This window comes from Centroberyx gerrardi, chromosome 13, assembly GCF_048128805.1.
Source record: "Centroberyx gerrardi isolate f3 chromosome 13, fCenGer3.hap1.cur.20231027, whole genome shotgun sequence".
Lineage (NCBI taxonomy): Eukaryota > Metazoa > Chordata > Actinopteri > Beryciformes > Berycidae > Centroberyx > Centroberyx gerrardi.
The window spans coordinates 22,876,890-22,892,121 of record NC_136009.1 but is presented as its reverse complement, the minus strand read 5'-3'; the positions used below and the strand labels follow the sequence as shown (position 1 = coordinate 22,892,121).

Genomic DNA, 15,232 nt, shown 5'->3' with positions numbered 1-15,232 from the left:
CTGCTTCAGTAATACAGTCAGTGACTTGGACACATGCAGCTATCAATCAAAAGTGAGTAACGGTGTGGTGCTGCACACACAGGTAGGGCTAGTTGGTGATAACTCTTGTCAAAATTAAAAGATTAACTGCAATTTATGTGAATATTTCTCTCACAGTAACTTAACAGGTCATTGTGAACATTTGACGAACTACACAACTACATAAATTACATGATAACCAAGCTCCTGTTGGTAACTCACTACAAAATCCTACTTTCTGTTTTGCAGCTGATTTATTCTAATGGACTTCTTACCACTATAGGTCACATAGGATTCTGAGCTCAAATGGAAATTGCAGCCTATAATCTTGTTTTTTTTAGATGCACTTCATCCAAGGCCAAGCAAAATCCTCAGAATTTGACCAGTTTAATCTATGTGGCAACAGCTGATGGTATTGATCACAGCTTTGAAACCCTGTAATTCCCACAGATCAGCTTGAGATTGATTTGGGCGTGGCACACCTCACTCCACTGATGAATAATAATAATAAGTACATGATGTGTCTACTGGACACAAAGCCTGAGTACCGAACTCTCTCAAACAAAACCAAACTTTGGAAAAAACAATAAAACACAGCAAATGGTGTTTATTGTCAAAGTGTAGGAGTAGGACAATGTTATATGTGCATATTTCATTATTCTGTACTCTAATTGTGCAACAAACTAAGCTACAGTATATACAGACATCTATCATTAACTGTTGATAGCTGGATGACAGTTATACTGTATAACAGTAAATCTAGTTGGCCGGTTGCTTGGGCAGGACAGCCTCTTAAAGACAATCCATCAAAGGCCCAAGACTTTGGTATCATCTGTGTCAAATGCAAAATGGTGACTCTTACTCTTACAGTGTAATATCAATCAATACAACTAAACACATCCATTAAAAACATCCACATGAATATACTCAACGCAACAAATGTTATGCAGAAAATCTTTTTTTTTCCTCTCTCTCTCTCGCTCATCTCTCTCTCTTTCTCTCTCTTTTATCTCCTTAAAATCCAGTAAAGGTTAAACAAAACATTTAAATGTTACATATTCCATAAAAGTAAAAGAGAATAATGTTATGAGAACCCCCAGTCTAGATAGCAACGATGCTTTGTGAAAAATATACGTATAGTAGAGTGAACTAAACATTTACATGATTTTACAGGCAAAAGAAAACATCGTTTTGACATAACTCTTTAGAATAATAATACAGCCCCACAGTCTTATGAACATGCTATGATCTCTCGTTACTCACTCCGATCATTGTCCGTGTGATTTACGGCTACGCAGCCTGTCACAGGGTTGTGGTTGTGTCGGTGTGTATACATATGTCTGCGGCTGGGTGAGTGTCGTGCACGTTATGTGTGTGTTTACCGTGTCGTCGTGTGTTTGCCATGTCAGTGTGTGTTGATGTTTGGTGTGTTTGCAGGCTCAACAGTCCCCAGAGTTATGCGAGTGTGGCCCGGTCTCCATTTTCCAGTCTCTCTGGTCCGTGGCGTCCGCCTGGCCCTGCTGGGAGGCGGCGGGGGACAGCGACATCTGTCTGCGCGGGTTGCCGCTGTGCATGGTGTTCCAGTGGCGCTTCAGATCCGACGCTTTGATGAAGGCTTTGTCGCAGGAGCCGCAGTTGAACGGCCGCTCGCCCCGGTGCTGCCGCTCGTGGTCTTTCAGGTGGGACTTGTGCTTGAAGGCCTTTTCGCACATTTGGCACCCGAAGGGCCTCTCGTTGCTGTGGACCCTCTCGTGCCTCTTCAGGTCGGGGCCTCTGATGAAGGCCTTGCCGCACACCACGCAGCGGTGCGGCTTGAACCCGGAGTGGATCTTCAGGTGCTCCTTGAGGTGGGCGGCGGTGGTGAAGGCTTTGGGGCAGTGCTCGCAGCCGTAGGGCCTGTTGGCGGTCAGCAGCCTCTCCTTTTTGGCGTTGTGGTCCATGGGCTTCCCGCCGGGCCCCTGGCAGGAGCCGTGGTCGCGGTGGCCGTACAGCAGGTACTCCAGCTTCATGTCGCTGGAGGAGGAGGAGCCCCAGCCGTGGCCGTGCGGGTCTTTGCCCATGTTAGTGCTGTAGTTGTGGGGCTGGGAGACGTGCGAGCCGCCCGGGCCCATGCCGTCCATCCCCTGGTCGTAGAAGCTGTTCTTCCTCACCTCCTCCATGGCCAGCTCCTTCAGGATGGCGTCCTGGGCTCTCATGCCGTGGTCGCCCGGCGCCTGGTTTTCCCGGGTCTTCATGTTGGTCAGCTCGCGTTTCTGGGTGCACAGGTTGTCCAGGAAGTTGATGCCCAGGATTTGCCCGGACGACATCATCATGTTGATGTCCTTCTTCCTCACGGCGAGCCTGGCCGTGTACATGTAGTTGAGCACCTCTTCGAAGATGTCGGAGCGGATGAAGTCCAGCTCCACGATGGAGTTGTCCTCGTCGCTCTGCTTCTTGAAGAGCTTTTTGAAGTAGTTGCTGCAGGCTGCCAAGACACAGCGGTGAGCCCTGAATTCAATGTTTTCCACCACCACCACCACATCACAGTGCTCACCCTCCATCCTCTGCTGGTTCAGCATCTTCAGGAAGGTGGCTTTGTGGTCATAGTCGATATATCTCAGTAAGTCAGACATGTTGCAGGTCAAATAGGAGCAACCTGGGAGCAGAAAACAGCGAATGGTCAAGCGTTTCGATTTACAACAAAATCGGGCATGTTAGTCACCTGCAAAACAGAGGGGTGGAGCGCTGACACAATTTGCATGCTTATTATGATAATTTATACAGATTGACAACGCAACACCCCGTCACTTTCAGGAAGAATGCAAACACAGAAAAATAAAGCAAACTAGTTACTGTTAAAACACCCGATGACAGATAAGCGTCGAAAACACATAAAGTAAACAAAAGTGGCTAAATCACTCATGCAGAAATCCTTTGGAAAAAAAAAAGGCCCTACAGCGTTAAAACCCGCGATAATGCTGACATAAAAATTACACACAAACGTACAAAAACGCTTCGCTGTCCGCCACGCAGATACGCGGTTTTATCCCCGCGTTTGCGTGACAGTCGCGTTGCGTGCAGAAAGGATAACCTTAGCAAGAATATTTCACATTTCACTGCGCCCAGCCATTTTGGTCAGCAAGCCTCCATTGGCATGTTTCGGTGTCTTTAAGCACTTCAGAAATAGCAAAGAAGACAGCGCTGCACTAGTGAACAAAAGCCCAAAACGTATCGTGTCGCTAACTACGCCCTTTCCGAGCGACAAATAGTGAATAGAAATGTTAATACCCGAAGCCTGAACGCGATCCTGGTGTTGTCACGCAAGGCAGTCGACGACGATCCAGAGCTGTCGTTTTTCCTCTTCCTCCTCTTGTTGTGACTGTTGGACTCCACAGGAAATGCTGCATTGTTCTGCTGCCACCTACAGCACGGGAGCACGCACTGCCCACAGATCGTCTATGTCCGAGAAGATGAATCACTCGGTAGTAAACGAGGAGAGAGCGAGAGAGAGAGAGAGAGTCTGTCTGTGCAGTCACGCGGCCGCTTTCGTGGCGATGACATTGCGTGACTTTCAAATGGCCACGCCCACAAAGTCAAGGCTCATGCTACAAAACAAAACAACAACAAAAATCTGTGGTTGCTTTTTCTGAGTTCTAGTAATTTATGTGCAATATGGTTTTGTTAATTGCTCACAATCTTTTCACAGCTGTCAAACAACTGCATGGTTATTGAAATGTTTATTTCTTGAAGTCTCAAAATGCTAACATGACTCCTTTCTTGTACAGAACCATGTTAGCATTTTGTGAGTTCCAGATAGTTTAATTACAATGATCATGCAGTTGTTTGGGATGAAAAAATAACAATTATCATTTTACATTTTTATTCCCAAACTCACGATTTCATTTAAAAAGTACACAACAAAGATGGAAAACAGAGGGTTCATGGTACGTAGGCAGGTGACAATTCAAGACATTCATAACAACAACTAGAATGAAAACAGAGAAAGAACCAGTAAAAAGTTAGTTACCATATGGAGGACAGTGGCTGTGCTGTGGACATAAGTAGGCTACTGATTGCTGATAGCTGATTGTTAAGGCAGCGCTATATCTGAAATGAAGTATGCCCAAAATTGTCGCTGCATGCAAATGTGGGTATAACCTACTCGCTGTGGCTTTGTATTGTTTGTTTACAGCCATGACAGAGCCAGTCAGCCATTGAGATGCTTTTCTGCAATGCAACACAATCATGTAATATTTTAGACCAACTGCAGATGATTGGGAAATGGTTGCAATTTCCACTAGTTTGGCCAGCAAGCCTGTCAATGCATTGCCAATGCAATGCTTAGCTTTCTGTGCAATATGCCTTTTTCTTTATTCGAACCAGACAAATTTAATTTCTGCAGTAAAGTATACCGCCAGCTTTATGGAAACAAATGCAGCTCTTTTTCTATATCTAATGTATTGCAGCAGTCCATTCTAATTACACTGGAGATAGCTCTTGCATTTTGTGATGTAATGTGAAACCATTTGCATACAAGTTAGAGGATAGATACATTTAATTTTTCCACAACTATTACTTCCTTTTATTAGTTAGATAATGCTTAATAAACAACATAAATGACTTGTAGAAAATGAGTGCTGTAAACCGTGATGATGTTTGCTTGTGCTCAGGTACAGAGGAGTGAAGCGTCTTACCTTTAATTGACTGATAGACCTGCCACTTAATGTCCACAACACTGTGGCAAAAAAAAAAAAAAAAATAAAAATAAATAAATCAACGTTGGTCCACCTTAATTTGCACAAGGTTTGACACTCGCATGTGTTCTGCAATTTTCCCTCAGAAAAGAGATGGTGTAAGCATATAAGTTAAATGCTGTAAATTAATAATAATTAAATAAATCCTAGCTTCTTCCCCATGCATAACACTGTTGCCATAGTGACTGATCTGGTATAGACCTAAAACCGTGTTATTATTCTCAACAACTCATCACAAAATGCACATTTTTTAGCTCTGAATGTTAACAGTACTTTGGTAAACTTTAGATGTTTTTAAGGATAGTTATCTGCAACAATAATTTACATCTTGTAAATTTTACATAACGTGAATACATCCGTCGAGCTTTGCTTTGACGTTTCTGGTACCCAAATATAGTGACAGAGTGAGAGCTCTTCACTTTTCCTTCTCTCGGCACACATGCACTTATTTAAAGGGGTGGGGCCTCGGACAAACAGGCCTCTATGCAAGCTTAATTATCTGTAGCCATAAAAATGCGGCTTTAATTAGCCCTAGGGTCCTCCTCTTAATGAATCAATTAAGTATTTAGGGTCACAGCTTATTCAATAATAGATCGGCTATTGGCGTTACAGTTTGAACCCTCTCCCAGTACAAATAGGTATTTTCCCTCCCAATATTTATCCTTCAAGAGAAGATTTTTATTAAACCTCGCTCAAGTCCCGATTTGAGGGTTCGAGGGTAGATGAAATTGCCGTTTTTGTCGCGGTTATAGGTTTTATTGCTTAGGCCGATATGTAACCTACTGTATAGCGTATTTGTTAATGTAGCCTATGTCTCCATGCTTGCAATGAAAATTGCCCTGTGGGGATAAATAAAGTTTAATGAATTTAACGTTTAAAACCCGAATGTGGAATCCTAAATTGGGCATTCCACATTAATGGTAGTTCAGAGGCTATCAAGTTTATGATCCAATTTGTTTAACGAGTTCAGAGTGCAGTCGTGTTGCGTATAGCCTACTAAAGCCGGATAGATTATCATTAAGCTTATTAATATTTTTGATTAAATATAACACAAGGGATAGTTACAGTGCATCCTGTGTATTAATAACAGGGAAGTAGCCTATAACACAAACATCCTCTTGTTAAATTAATAAAGTTTTCTTTATCAAACATTACAACCTAATGTATTTACTGAAATATTGACTCCATAACAGTGTTGAAGATGTAAAATCTCAATAATAGGTCCACTAATCACACAAATTTCAGTAATATGGTCAATATTTTATTTGAAAAGAAAATGACAAAAATTAAAATTAATGCATTTGCCACTTTTATTTCACCATTTTGAGGAAACATCGCTGTACATGAACGATACTTGGTTATTCAGATACAGTTTGAACAGATGAGGGAGGCATGTAGCTGACATGTTCAGGGGTTTGACAGATCGCTCTTGGCTTTGCATCTCGTCTGGACACAGTCACACAACCTGGGACTTCTGCTTCTGCTGCAGCCAATCATCAACCCTCAGAAACATTCAAGGCCTGCAAGGCCTCAGGCACACAAAAACCAGTTTCTTGCACAGAAATCTTTGGAGTTCCCCAAAACAGACTACGTTTCACCTTCTCAAAAAAAACAAAAATGTTGCAGTGGTGGAATCAATTGGTGAGAAAAAAAAATAAAATACTGATATGATCATAAAGGAAAAAGCAATTCAAGTAGACATGACAAAATCATTTGTGAAAGATATAATTTGCTTTTCTTCTAGTAAAGCTTAGGTATGTACAGTACTGGGCCGTATTGATTTCTGCAGTGGCATCTGACGGAAAATCATTGAGCTGTTGGAGTGAGTGAGGCGATGCTTGCTGGCAATGAGGTTGGCACTTCTACAGCAAGGTTAAATAGTGTTTGCTCTAACATATACAGCCTACAGCAATTTTAGGTTTTTGGAGTGATGGCTTTATTTCATAAATAAAACGTTTGCTACAATAATTATTCTCGGTAATCATAAAAACGCATCAAAGTCATAAGGCAGTGAAAGTAAAAGGTTTGCTTGCTGCACACACAGGGATTGAGCGTGCAGATGGATCGAGAACCGTTTTTTTTTTTTAATCGTACAATTTTCTGTTTAATCTTGCCATTATTTGATAATGCAACATTGCGTCCTTCTCATGCAAAATGCATTTTTTTCGCAGGTGATGGGTGGGACTAGTGGCGAGCTGCAGCATCTGGAGAGTAGGAGCCGTCTAGTCTTCTGAGAGTCCCGGCGGTACATGTGGAGTCCTGGGTGTCGGATGTTGGGAGGTTGAGTCCTTGAATAGAAAACAGCCCTCAGCCTTATTCCTAGAGGAGCAGAGAAAACAGCAGCTAGTACATACTGCATATTTCATCACTTCTGAACCTTCACTGCCATAGTACACCATGCCTTACAGTGTAGCACTGGGGCCAAAAGGTTTACGGCGGTGTTTTGCCCCCCGAAACAGATGCAGTGAGGACCACAAGTTACAAAAATGCATGTAGATACACACAGGCTTACTTGGGTATTTGCTGGCTACAGCCAACTTGCTAGCAATGCTCCTGTTAGCACTGCAAAGTTATCAATTCCTGCCATTTTACATTCTGTTGACAGCGAAGACCAGCAATATATAAAAGTCCACAAGGCTAGTGTCATAGCTGGCTAACAAAAATACAAAACAGTAGGGATGGGACGATATACTTATCTCACGATTCAATTCGATACACGATATGAGCTTCACAATTTGATACAATACGTTAGGATGTAATAAATAAAAGTTCAATGACAACAAAGTCTGGCTGTGCAGAATTCTGTTTATTTCTGAGCCACAAGTCTTTCTAGCAATGGCACTGGCTCGCTAGAATGTAAACAATAATTTAGAAATGCCATTACAAAGTACAAATAATATAATTTGGATGGCGAGCTTGTTAAATTGTGTTGGGCAAGCTGTCTCATTTGTGATTACTACAGCAGAATAAAACGTATTGTCGCATTTTTGTATTGCGATATATTGAATTTCGATATATCGTCCCATCCCTACAAAATAGTCCCTCTCAATCTAAAAAGGTGAGGTTTGAATGGGATTCTCCAAACTGTGGACACAGCTAGTCCCATACATTTTTTCTTACTTTTGCACAAGCTTTGCCCCACCGCTCTGTGTGTATCTACAGTGGAAAGAGACGAGCATCCAAAAGACCACAAAAAAAACATTTAGTAGAAGGTTAATAGTGCTACTCAGAAGCAGCCGTACTGGCAGGCAGACGTAAGACAGAGCTGCACGCGGGGCTGAGGGCAAGGCCGCGGAAAACAAAGCCAGCCATTCCCATCTGGTGAGTCACGCAAGTACACACATGCACGCACACTCATCCCAAACCCTGTGCCTCGGGGGGGCCATTTCATTCAAAGGGCTAATGAAATAATAAGCTAGAGCGCCAAAAGGTGATTTAGAAAAAGTTCAGCTAAAGAGAGTTTCCAGGGACAAAGTGAGAGAGGAAAGGGAGGCGGGGTTAAAGCGGCCAGCAGAATGGAATGAGAGGCTCGATCCGCGCCCGTCATAACCCTCACGATACTGACAGCAGACAAGTTGAAACACAAATGGCTGTGTTTGCAAAGTTGGTAGAAAACATTGCAACAAGAACCTCTGACCTATTTCCTCCCCCCCCCCCACACACAGACAGACACACAGACTGGGAGTGAATGCTTGGTGTGCAAGTCTCATTATAGAAAATAGTTTTAAAGAATGTGTAGATATATATCGTGGAAACATTGTTCTTAGGTTTCAAGGATGTAACTTGTCCTCGAACATTTCTTACTATGGAATGTGTCCTGCTGGGCCGCTACACAGCTATCATTACTAGAGCGATTACATGATTGGTTTCTATACTTCTACACTAGAGCATGGGACTACTGCTGGCAGGATTAGGGGTTTCGATTCCCACTGTGGCTGAAAATGTACGCACTCATAGTAATGTAAGGTGCTTTGGATCACAGCAGGAAAATAGAGTTTACCAATCTTTTTAGTCTGAGATAAATCTTTACCGAGTAAAATTCAGAGTGTAAATTAAGAGGAATTAGTATCAAACTGATGCAAGTTGTTTGAGCATGGGGTTTTTGAGCAACACAGTATAAATAAATGTTTTTCTGAAAACTTAAGATTTTTTTTTATACTGGTGTTTATACCTCATGATGATCAGATTGGAGGTAATATTCTATCCGCCTTTTCTATTTACCAGTACATCACCGGATAACAGTAGCCAGAAAAAGAGGTTAGGGTATTTGTATTGCAAGAGTTAAGTGGAAAATAGACCTTAAAGATAGCCTAAAGCGCATCTGTGTATACACAAGATCAGATTTCAGTCAATATGGGCGACTTGGCAACCACAAACAGAGAGCTGCAGCAAGAAGCAGAGCTGGTTCAGCTGGTATTTAATCACTCGTCACTGACGGTGCCTATTGTGAGGCTACACAATGTTGACAAAACATTGTTCTTGCAATTTTGCTTGCTGAATATTGCTATTGTAATACGCACTACATGTGGACACAGCTTTTTCGCCGTAATGTCTTTTTCTGTACTTGTGAAATTAAGAATCAAACTTTAGTGGGAGCAATGAAAATACTAATGCTCGGTTAGATTTAGATTTGCTTGATTTGAATACAATGAAAGATTGTTTCCAATTCCATTCCAGTTTATCTAGTTTAGGAGGCAGTCTCAAACATCTTTTGGAAATTGCCAGTCAGTCAGTATTGCAGTTTTGATTTCTTAATTATAAACTGTCATCTAAATAAACTAGAAAGGTCTGTGCTGGGTTAAGTAATTTAGGGACATCATCATTAACATCGAGCTACAAGTACACACAGCAGCCTTGCTCTCTCCAGCAGGGGGGAGTGTTGCAACCACATTACAAGTGATTGCATGAGACTGCCAGAAGCATTACTGTAAAGGGTTTTCAGCCTTGTCATTATGAGTGGAGACTATAATATCTGGTCTGTGCACACACACACACGCACAAGTCGACTTTTCCCTGCTGGGGTAGCGGGGCTGGGATGATGACAGCATGATGCATTGGCTGTTAGTGCTACAGATGCACAGCTGTCTGTACCAGTGAGAGGAAGTACTGATGGGAAAGCAGCATGCCGAGAACGGAGACCAGCTTGCAAGCTCAGCCCGACCAAAACCAGACCAGACCAGACCAGACCAGACCGGGACTGGGACCTCATTCTCTTACCTGGGTCAGTCCTCCCCCTCCTCTGGCGTGATCTCTGTCTCTTTATGTACCACTACTTTGGTCACTGACATGTCAGGATGCTGTTCTTTAGCCTCCTTTATGGCCTGAGCCAGAGCCTACACACAGGGTGCAGTGCCAGGAGGGGCCACCAGGGGGAGACAGAGAACGGGGTGGGAGGTGGGTAGGGAGGTGGGGGAGTGGGAATGTCGGATTGTAAGTAAATATGCCAACACGGAAGCCACTATTAGTTACATTTGTAATACTTGCAATACTTGTTAAAGTCACACCACAAGTTAAAGAGACTCTGTAAAATGTCACATGCTAAGCCGCTCTGCATCACATGGCTATGAGCCTATTATTGTGCGGGGAACAGATAAGTGAAGGGCCTGCAGGGGGACAAGGTCACTGTTCAGCGTTTTACTTTTTCATGGTCATTGTACAAATCCAATCATTGACAGTATAAAGAGAGAGAGAAAGACGGGACGGGAGGAAGGAGGGTGGAGAGAAAAACAAGATTAAACAATATAGAGGAAGATTGTAAGATAAACTATGCAGAGACCTGGTCATGGTCGATGTCTGCATCTCCTGTGATGACAATCCTTTTCTCGATTCTCGTCTCTGATATTCCTCCTTTCACCGTCTGACCAACAAAGAACAGAAAGACGACTGTTAAATTAATATATACACACAAACCTCGCCTATGGCAATAAACATTAATTCTGGTCATAACCATAAAGCTACACTAAGCACAATTTTCTGTAAAAACACAACCGTCTTATCAGCCGAAATCACGTGGGGCTGCAACAGAGAAGAGTTTCCCATCCCCACTAATTGAAACCGCACAGATTCGCCATGTTTTGCCCAAATCTGGTGTTTGTATGTCCAGTTCTCCACCCACAGGAAGGGACTTATTGAAACTAACGAGTGAAATACAAACTGTCTCCTCAACAGCAGTGCAGAAAGTACTCCATCCAGAGAAAGCTGGACTCTGATCTTTTGCCTCTCTCATCTCTTTGGTTTCCTTTGGTATAAACTGATCACAGACCAGCCAGGTTGGTAAACAAGAGCGTGCTGTGTGTAGTTTACTGACATCACATTACGTGATTTTGTTTCTTTATCTTTTTTGAGGTAAATTTTTTAAAAACAGTTACCTCTCACTGACATGGAGCCGCAAACATGTGAAATTGCCTTGTGCAGCTTTAACATTTCTGCACAAATGTGCTAGCGTTAGTATTTCAGGCATTAAAATCTGGTTCACCATCCACCCCCCTCCTGCTGGTTGAAATGTGCTCCTAGTGTGCAGCGTGTGCAGCGCTGCTTTCATGTTTGCTAGGACCTCTGTGCTAATACATGTCGTGAGCTATAAAATGTTACTGAAAACCTCTAGAAATGTAGGTCAGAGAGGGGGATGATATCTTTGCGGCAAAAGCAACATGAGACCGCGTTGCCATTTTCCCCGGGCCAGGAGTGTGTAATGATGCGTATCCCCGTACTACACAGACTCCTGTTCCTGTCCCCACTTCTTTACATGTTTCAAATTGGGCAGCAAGCAGAGAAAGGTTCAAACTGGGAGGGGGAACATTACACATTTATACAGCTGCATTACTCTACTGTAGACATGTATAGGCTGTAAGAGCTTAGAGGCGAGAGGGACAGCTGACGAACCCTGACCTTTGTGATGTGTGTGGTCATGGTGGTGCTGGTGGTTTCCGAGGTGATGGTCTGAGCGCTCAGCAGCACCCCGGGGTCTGCGTCACCGTTGGTGTCGACCTGTTGATAATCAGACACTCCGTTGTGAAAGGACGTTCAAGTTTTGAACACTTAAAAGCACATAATAGAAAAACAATCAAACTACATACTAAAATAGATTTTTTTTTTAATCTCAACATTACTGGTCAAATCAAACAGCCGTAGCCTTCTTCAAGCACTTTCTTGCATCTTTCAAAATTGTCCAGTAGGCAGTAAAAGGCTCAAAGTTAGGGTGATATTACATTTTTTGGAGTATATACACTACCAGTCAAAAGGTTTGGACACACCTGATTGAATGTACTGTGTTTTTCATTATCTTGAAGCCATTTTGATCTAAAGGCTTATGCTTAAATGCTTGAAATTTGTTTCTTAGACAAATAGTGAAGTTGATGCCTATGTATGAATTTCTTTCCAAAGCCTTTGCCTTTCCATCAAGGCAAAGGGCGGCTACTTTAAAGAATCTAAAATATAAGATAGTTTTGATTTGTTTAACACTTTTTTGGTCACTGCATAATTCCATTTGTGTTATTTCATAGTTTTGATGTCTGGTGGTAACATTACATTTTCTTGAAGTATATAGGTCATATGTACCTCTGCAGACTCATAGGTGATGGTTTTTGTCTCTGTGTGGATCACAGGCACCTCTTTGGTACACAGCTCGTCCTGTTGCACGGCTTCAGGACTCTGGGACAGATGGGTGCAAAAAGAAACGAAAAGGGCGTGAAAAAATGCGTTCAAGAGCATAACCGCACTACCAGAACGATGGATGCTCTAGTTCTCCAAAGATAAATTAGGTGTTGTGTGCCTGAAAATCACAACCTTGTGGTAGGTGTGCTCTGTTGTGCGGCTTTGTTCTTAAAATAGCCCCCGCCTCCACAGCACCGTTTGCAAATGTAATCAAATTGACACAAATAAATGCCACATGCTCATAAACTAAGCCAATGACAATCATTTAAGGGCTTAAATCTCTAAACAAGCATGCAGTCATGCATTAGGGTCCCTAATCCAGTGAAGGAGAGGAAACTGAAGCAGTGTACTGGAAACGACCATGAGGAGAATGCAAATCACAAGGTTTCCATCAAGTGTGTGTGCACCATTTCATAGGCTCCCTGATCTGCTCAGCGACAAACAGTGAAGTTAGCAAGTTGAGACGGAAGTCCATGCTTTTGGTTTTGAGTTTTGCCCCTTGATTATTAGTGGCAGATTGCGTGGGGCCAGAGGGGAAGGGAGTGGTGAGGTTACGCGGCCCAGGCTGAGGCCCTGGAGCTGGGGTAGGGTTACCTCCGACTGAGGCAGGGCTGGAGGTGCGTGGGTGAGCGGGGCCTCTGGGGCGCTCGGCTCAGTCTGAGGCACTTCTTGTAAGCTGGACTTCTGGTCGTGTTCGTTTACTTCCTCTTCCTTCAATACTTCAGTCTGGTCTACTTCTTCTTCCTCTGCTTCTTCTTCTTTCTCTGGTGCCATAAGCTCTTCTCTCACTTGTTCCGCAATCTTTTCACCGCCACAGTTTTCTGCTTGTCTCAAATTCAGTTCTTCCTCCTGCTCCTGTATCTGTTCTTCTTCCTTTCCCTCTCTCTCTTCCTCCTCTGTTCTCTCCAGTTCATCTTCTGAGCTGTCTACCTGTGCATAGTGGTATTTCTCTTTTTCATAGGGCAAACGTTTTGAGCTGTCTGGAAAGCTCCTTTGTTCTTCATCCTCTGCACGCTGAAGGTCTGCCAGTGAACAATGTTCTCCCTCTTCCTCCACCTCCTCAATGGCATCTTCTAACTCTGTGGGAAACATTTCTCCCTTGAAGTACTGCACCTCAGTGGAGAACTGGACTCTCTTGCCATCTACCTCTGTGTGCTCTCTCTCTTTGGTGACTTTTACATCTGTGGATAATGCTACTTCCCGATCCAAACCGCTCTCCCCTGCTTCCTCTTGGTAGTCTTCCTCCTCTGGTGAAGGCAGCTCCTCTTCTTCTCCTCCACAATCTTCTGTGTTTGTGGTGTATACAGGCTCGACGGTGAATCTGGAACATTCATCTTCGTCTTTGACTGTCACCGCCTCCCCCTCCGCACCTGCATCCTTTCCCTCCTCATCCACTACCTCCTCACTTTGCCTTACTGCAGACTCTGGCAAGGCATTATCAGCAGGCAGGCTATCATCTACCTCCTCCGTCGCTCCTATCAGCTGCATTTCCGCTGCCGACTCCACAGATGCACACTGTTGAACTCGCCCTCCTGATAGCGCCGCACCTGGAACACCAATTCTTTCACAAACAACAGAGTCAGCTGGGCTATCTCCTATGCTACTCTCACTAATACCCTCCGGCGTCTGTTCATTCACTCCCATCTCGAACACTACAGCGCAGCCTAGCTTCACCTCTGCAGACACTGTTTTGGCTGTGAGCTCTAGCTCCTCCGCTGCAGTGTGCAGCGGCTCGGCCTTTGCAGCCTCTGTGGTCGGGATATTCACCGTAGGCCCTGTCGACTCGGCTGGCGCTGCCTCTGTCGCCGTGGCAACCCCCGCCTCGTCCTCTGGCTCAGCTGATGTCTGTGAATGATAATAGTCCCATTAGTTTTTGCATTAAAAAAAAAAAAATCATACAGCACAAGGTAGCCTCACATCACACCTGTTAAGAGGAAAGCAGTTATGTCTTTTACTGTATACAACAACCAGATAGAATTACATGTAATAGGTAGAAAACAACTTAGATTTTCATGTAAACCAGCACCACTGCAGTGCCTTATTCTGAAAGGGAGTGGTCACCTTTTGTGAGGTGGGACTCAGAGAAGAGGAGACCCATCCCAGTGTAGACTGATGAGACAGAAGGACGGAGGGACAGACAGAAAGAAAGGAAGAAAAAGAGAGGACAGTCAAAATAGACACACAGTGAACACCAGACAAAGAGCAAATAGAGAGAATGTGGAAAAAGATGGAGAGGAAAATAAAAATAAATATTGGATTGTATGGGTATGGTACACATTCTATTGTGTACTAAGAATCCTATTAAATCCATTGACATTAATACCAAGTTGAACAAATCCTAAAACCTCAAACGAAAATCCGGTTTTAGAATTATTGTAGCTACCAAGAGCAAATTTCCAGTAAATCTGTATTTGAAAAACTGTTAGTTAAGAACACTTGAAAATCTCTTTTCAACTAGACCCATACAATTTTTTTTCCTGTTAGCTGACTTGTTACAGAGGCACAGGGGATTTTGGAGAGTGAGGTGGGGAAAGCTGCAGCGGTGGCACCGAGCCAGGGCTATGAAGTCACTGCTTTAGGGGGGGACTGATAACAGAGCTGAAAGAAAGGATGGCGCTGCTGAGCAAAACAGTAAAAACAAACAAGACCCCACCCCCCCCCCCCCTTTTCCTTCCTTATCAACTGTTGGAGCCAGCTGCTAAGGTAAGGTAAGCTGTTTTAGCTGTCAACAAACAAAACAAAAAAAAAAGAACCCAAAACACTTGTATCAAAAAGAAGCAGAGCGCTTGACTGCAACAGAAACCTGCGGTTTGGCAAGTGTAAGAGTA

At 43.4% G+C, this 15,232-nt stretch overlaps 2 protein-coding genes across 2 annotated transcripts in view; both read right to left on the bottom strand.

Annotated features, from left to right (window-relative positions):
* Positions 1-605: 605 nt before the first annotated feature.
* LOC139930997 (zinc finger and BTB domain-containing protein 14-like) lies at positions 606-3,377 on the bottom strand. Its single transcript, XM_071924360.2, has 2 exons — positions 3,286-3,377; positions 606-2,653 (listed from the first exon to the last, which is right to left on the bottom strand). The coding sequence occupies exon 2, from the start codon at positions 2,628-2,630 to the stop codon at positions 1,458-1,460; it is 1,173 nt and encodes a 390-aa protein (XP_071780461.1). The 5' UTR covers positions 2,631-2,653; positions 3,286-3,377; the 3' UTR covers positions 606-1,457.
* A 2,613-nt stretch (positions 3,378-5,990) lies between these two features.
* Positions 5,991-15,232, bottom strand: part of LOC139931008 (band 4.1-like protein 3) — a 48,469-nt gene continuing 39,227 nt past the window's right edge. The window contains exons 22-28 of the mRNA XM_078287953.1: positions 14,466-14,513; positions 14,179-14,249; positions 12,309-12,399; positions 11,640-11,738; positions 10,528-10,608; positions 9,969-10,084; positions 5,991-7,070 (exon numbers count right to left, since the gene is read on the bottom strand). Of these exons, the coding sequence (XP_078144079.1) occupies positions 9,974-10,084; positions 10,528-10,608; positions 11,640-11,738; positions 12,309-12,399; positions 14,179-14,249; positions 14,466-14,513 (501 nt within the window). The 3' untranslated portion in view covers positions 5,991-7,070; positions 9,969-9,973. The remainder of the gene's footprint in view (positions 7,071-9,968; positions 10,085-10,527; positions 10,609-11,639; positions 11,739-12,308; positions 12,400-14,178; positions 14,250-14,465; positions 14,514-15,232) is intronic.

What these genes read in the sequence shown, in the direction of transcription:
- LOC139930997 (XM_071924360.2), bottom strand. Translation starts at nt 2,630, where the DNA reads ATGTCTGACTTACTGAGATATATCGACTATGACCACAAAGCCACCTTC.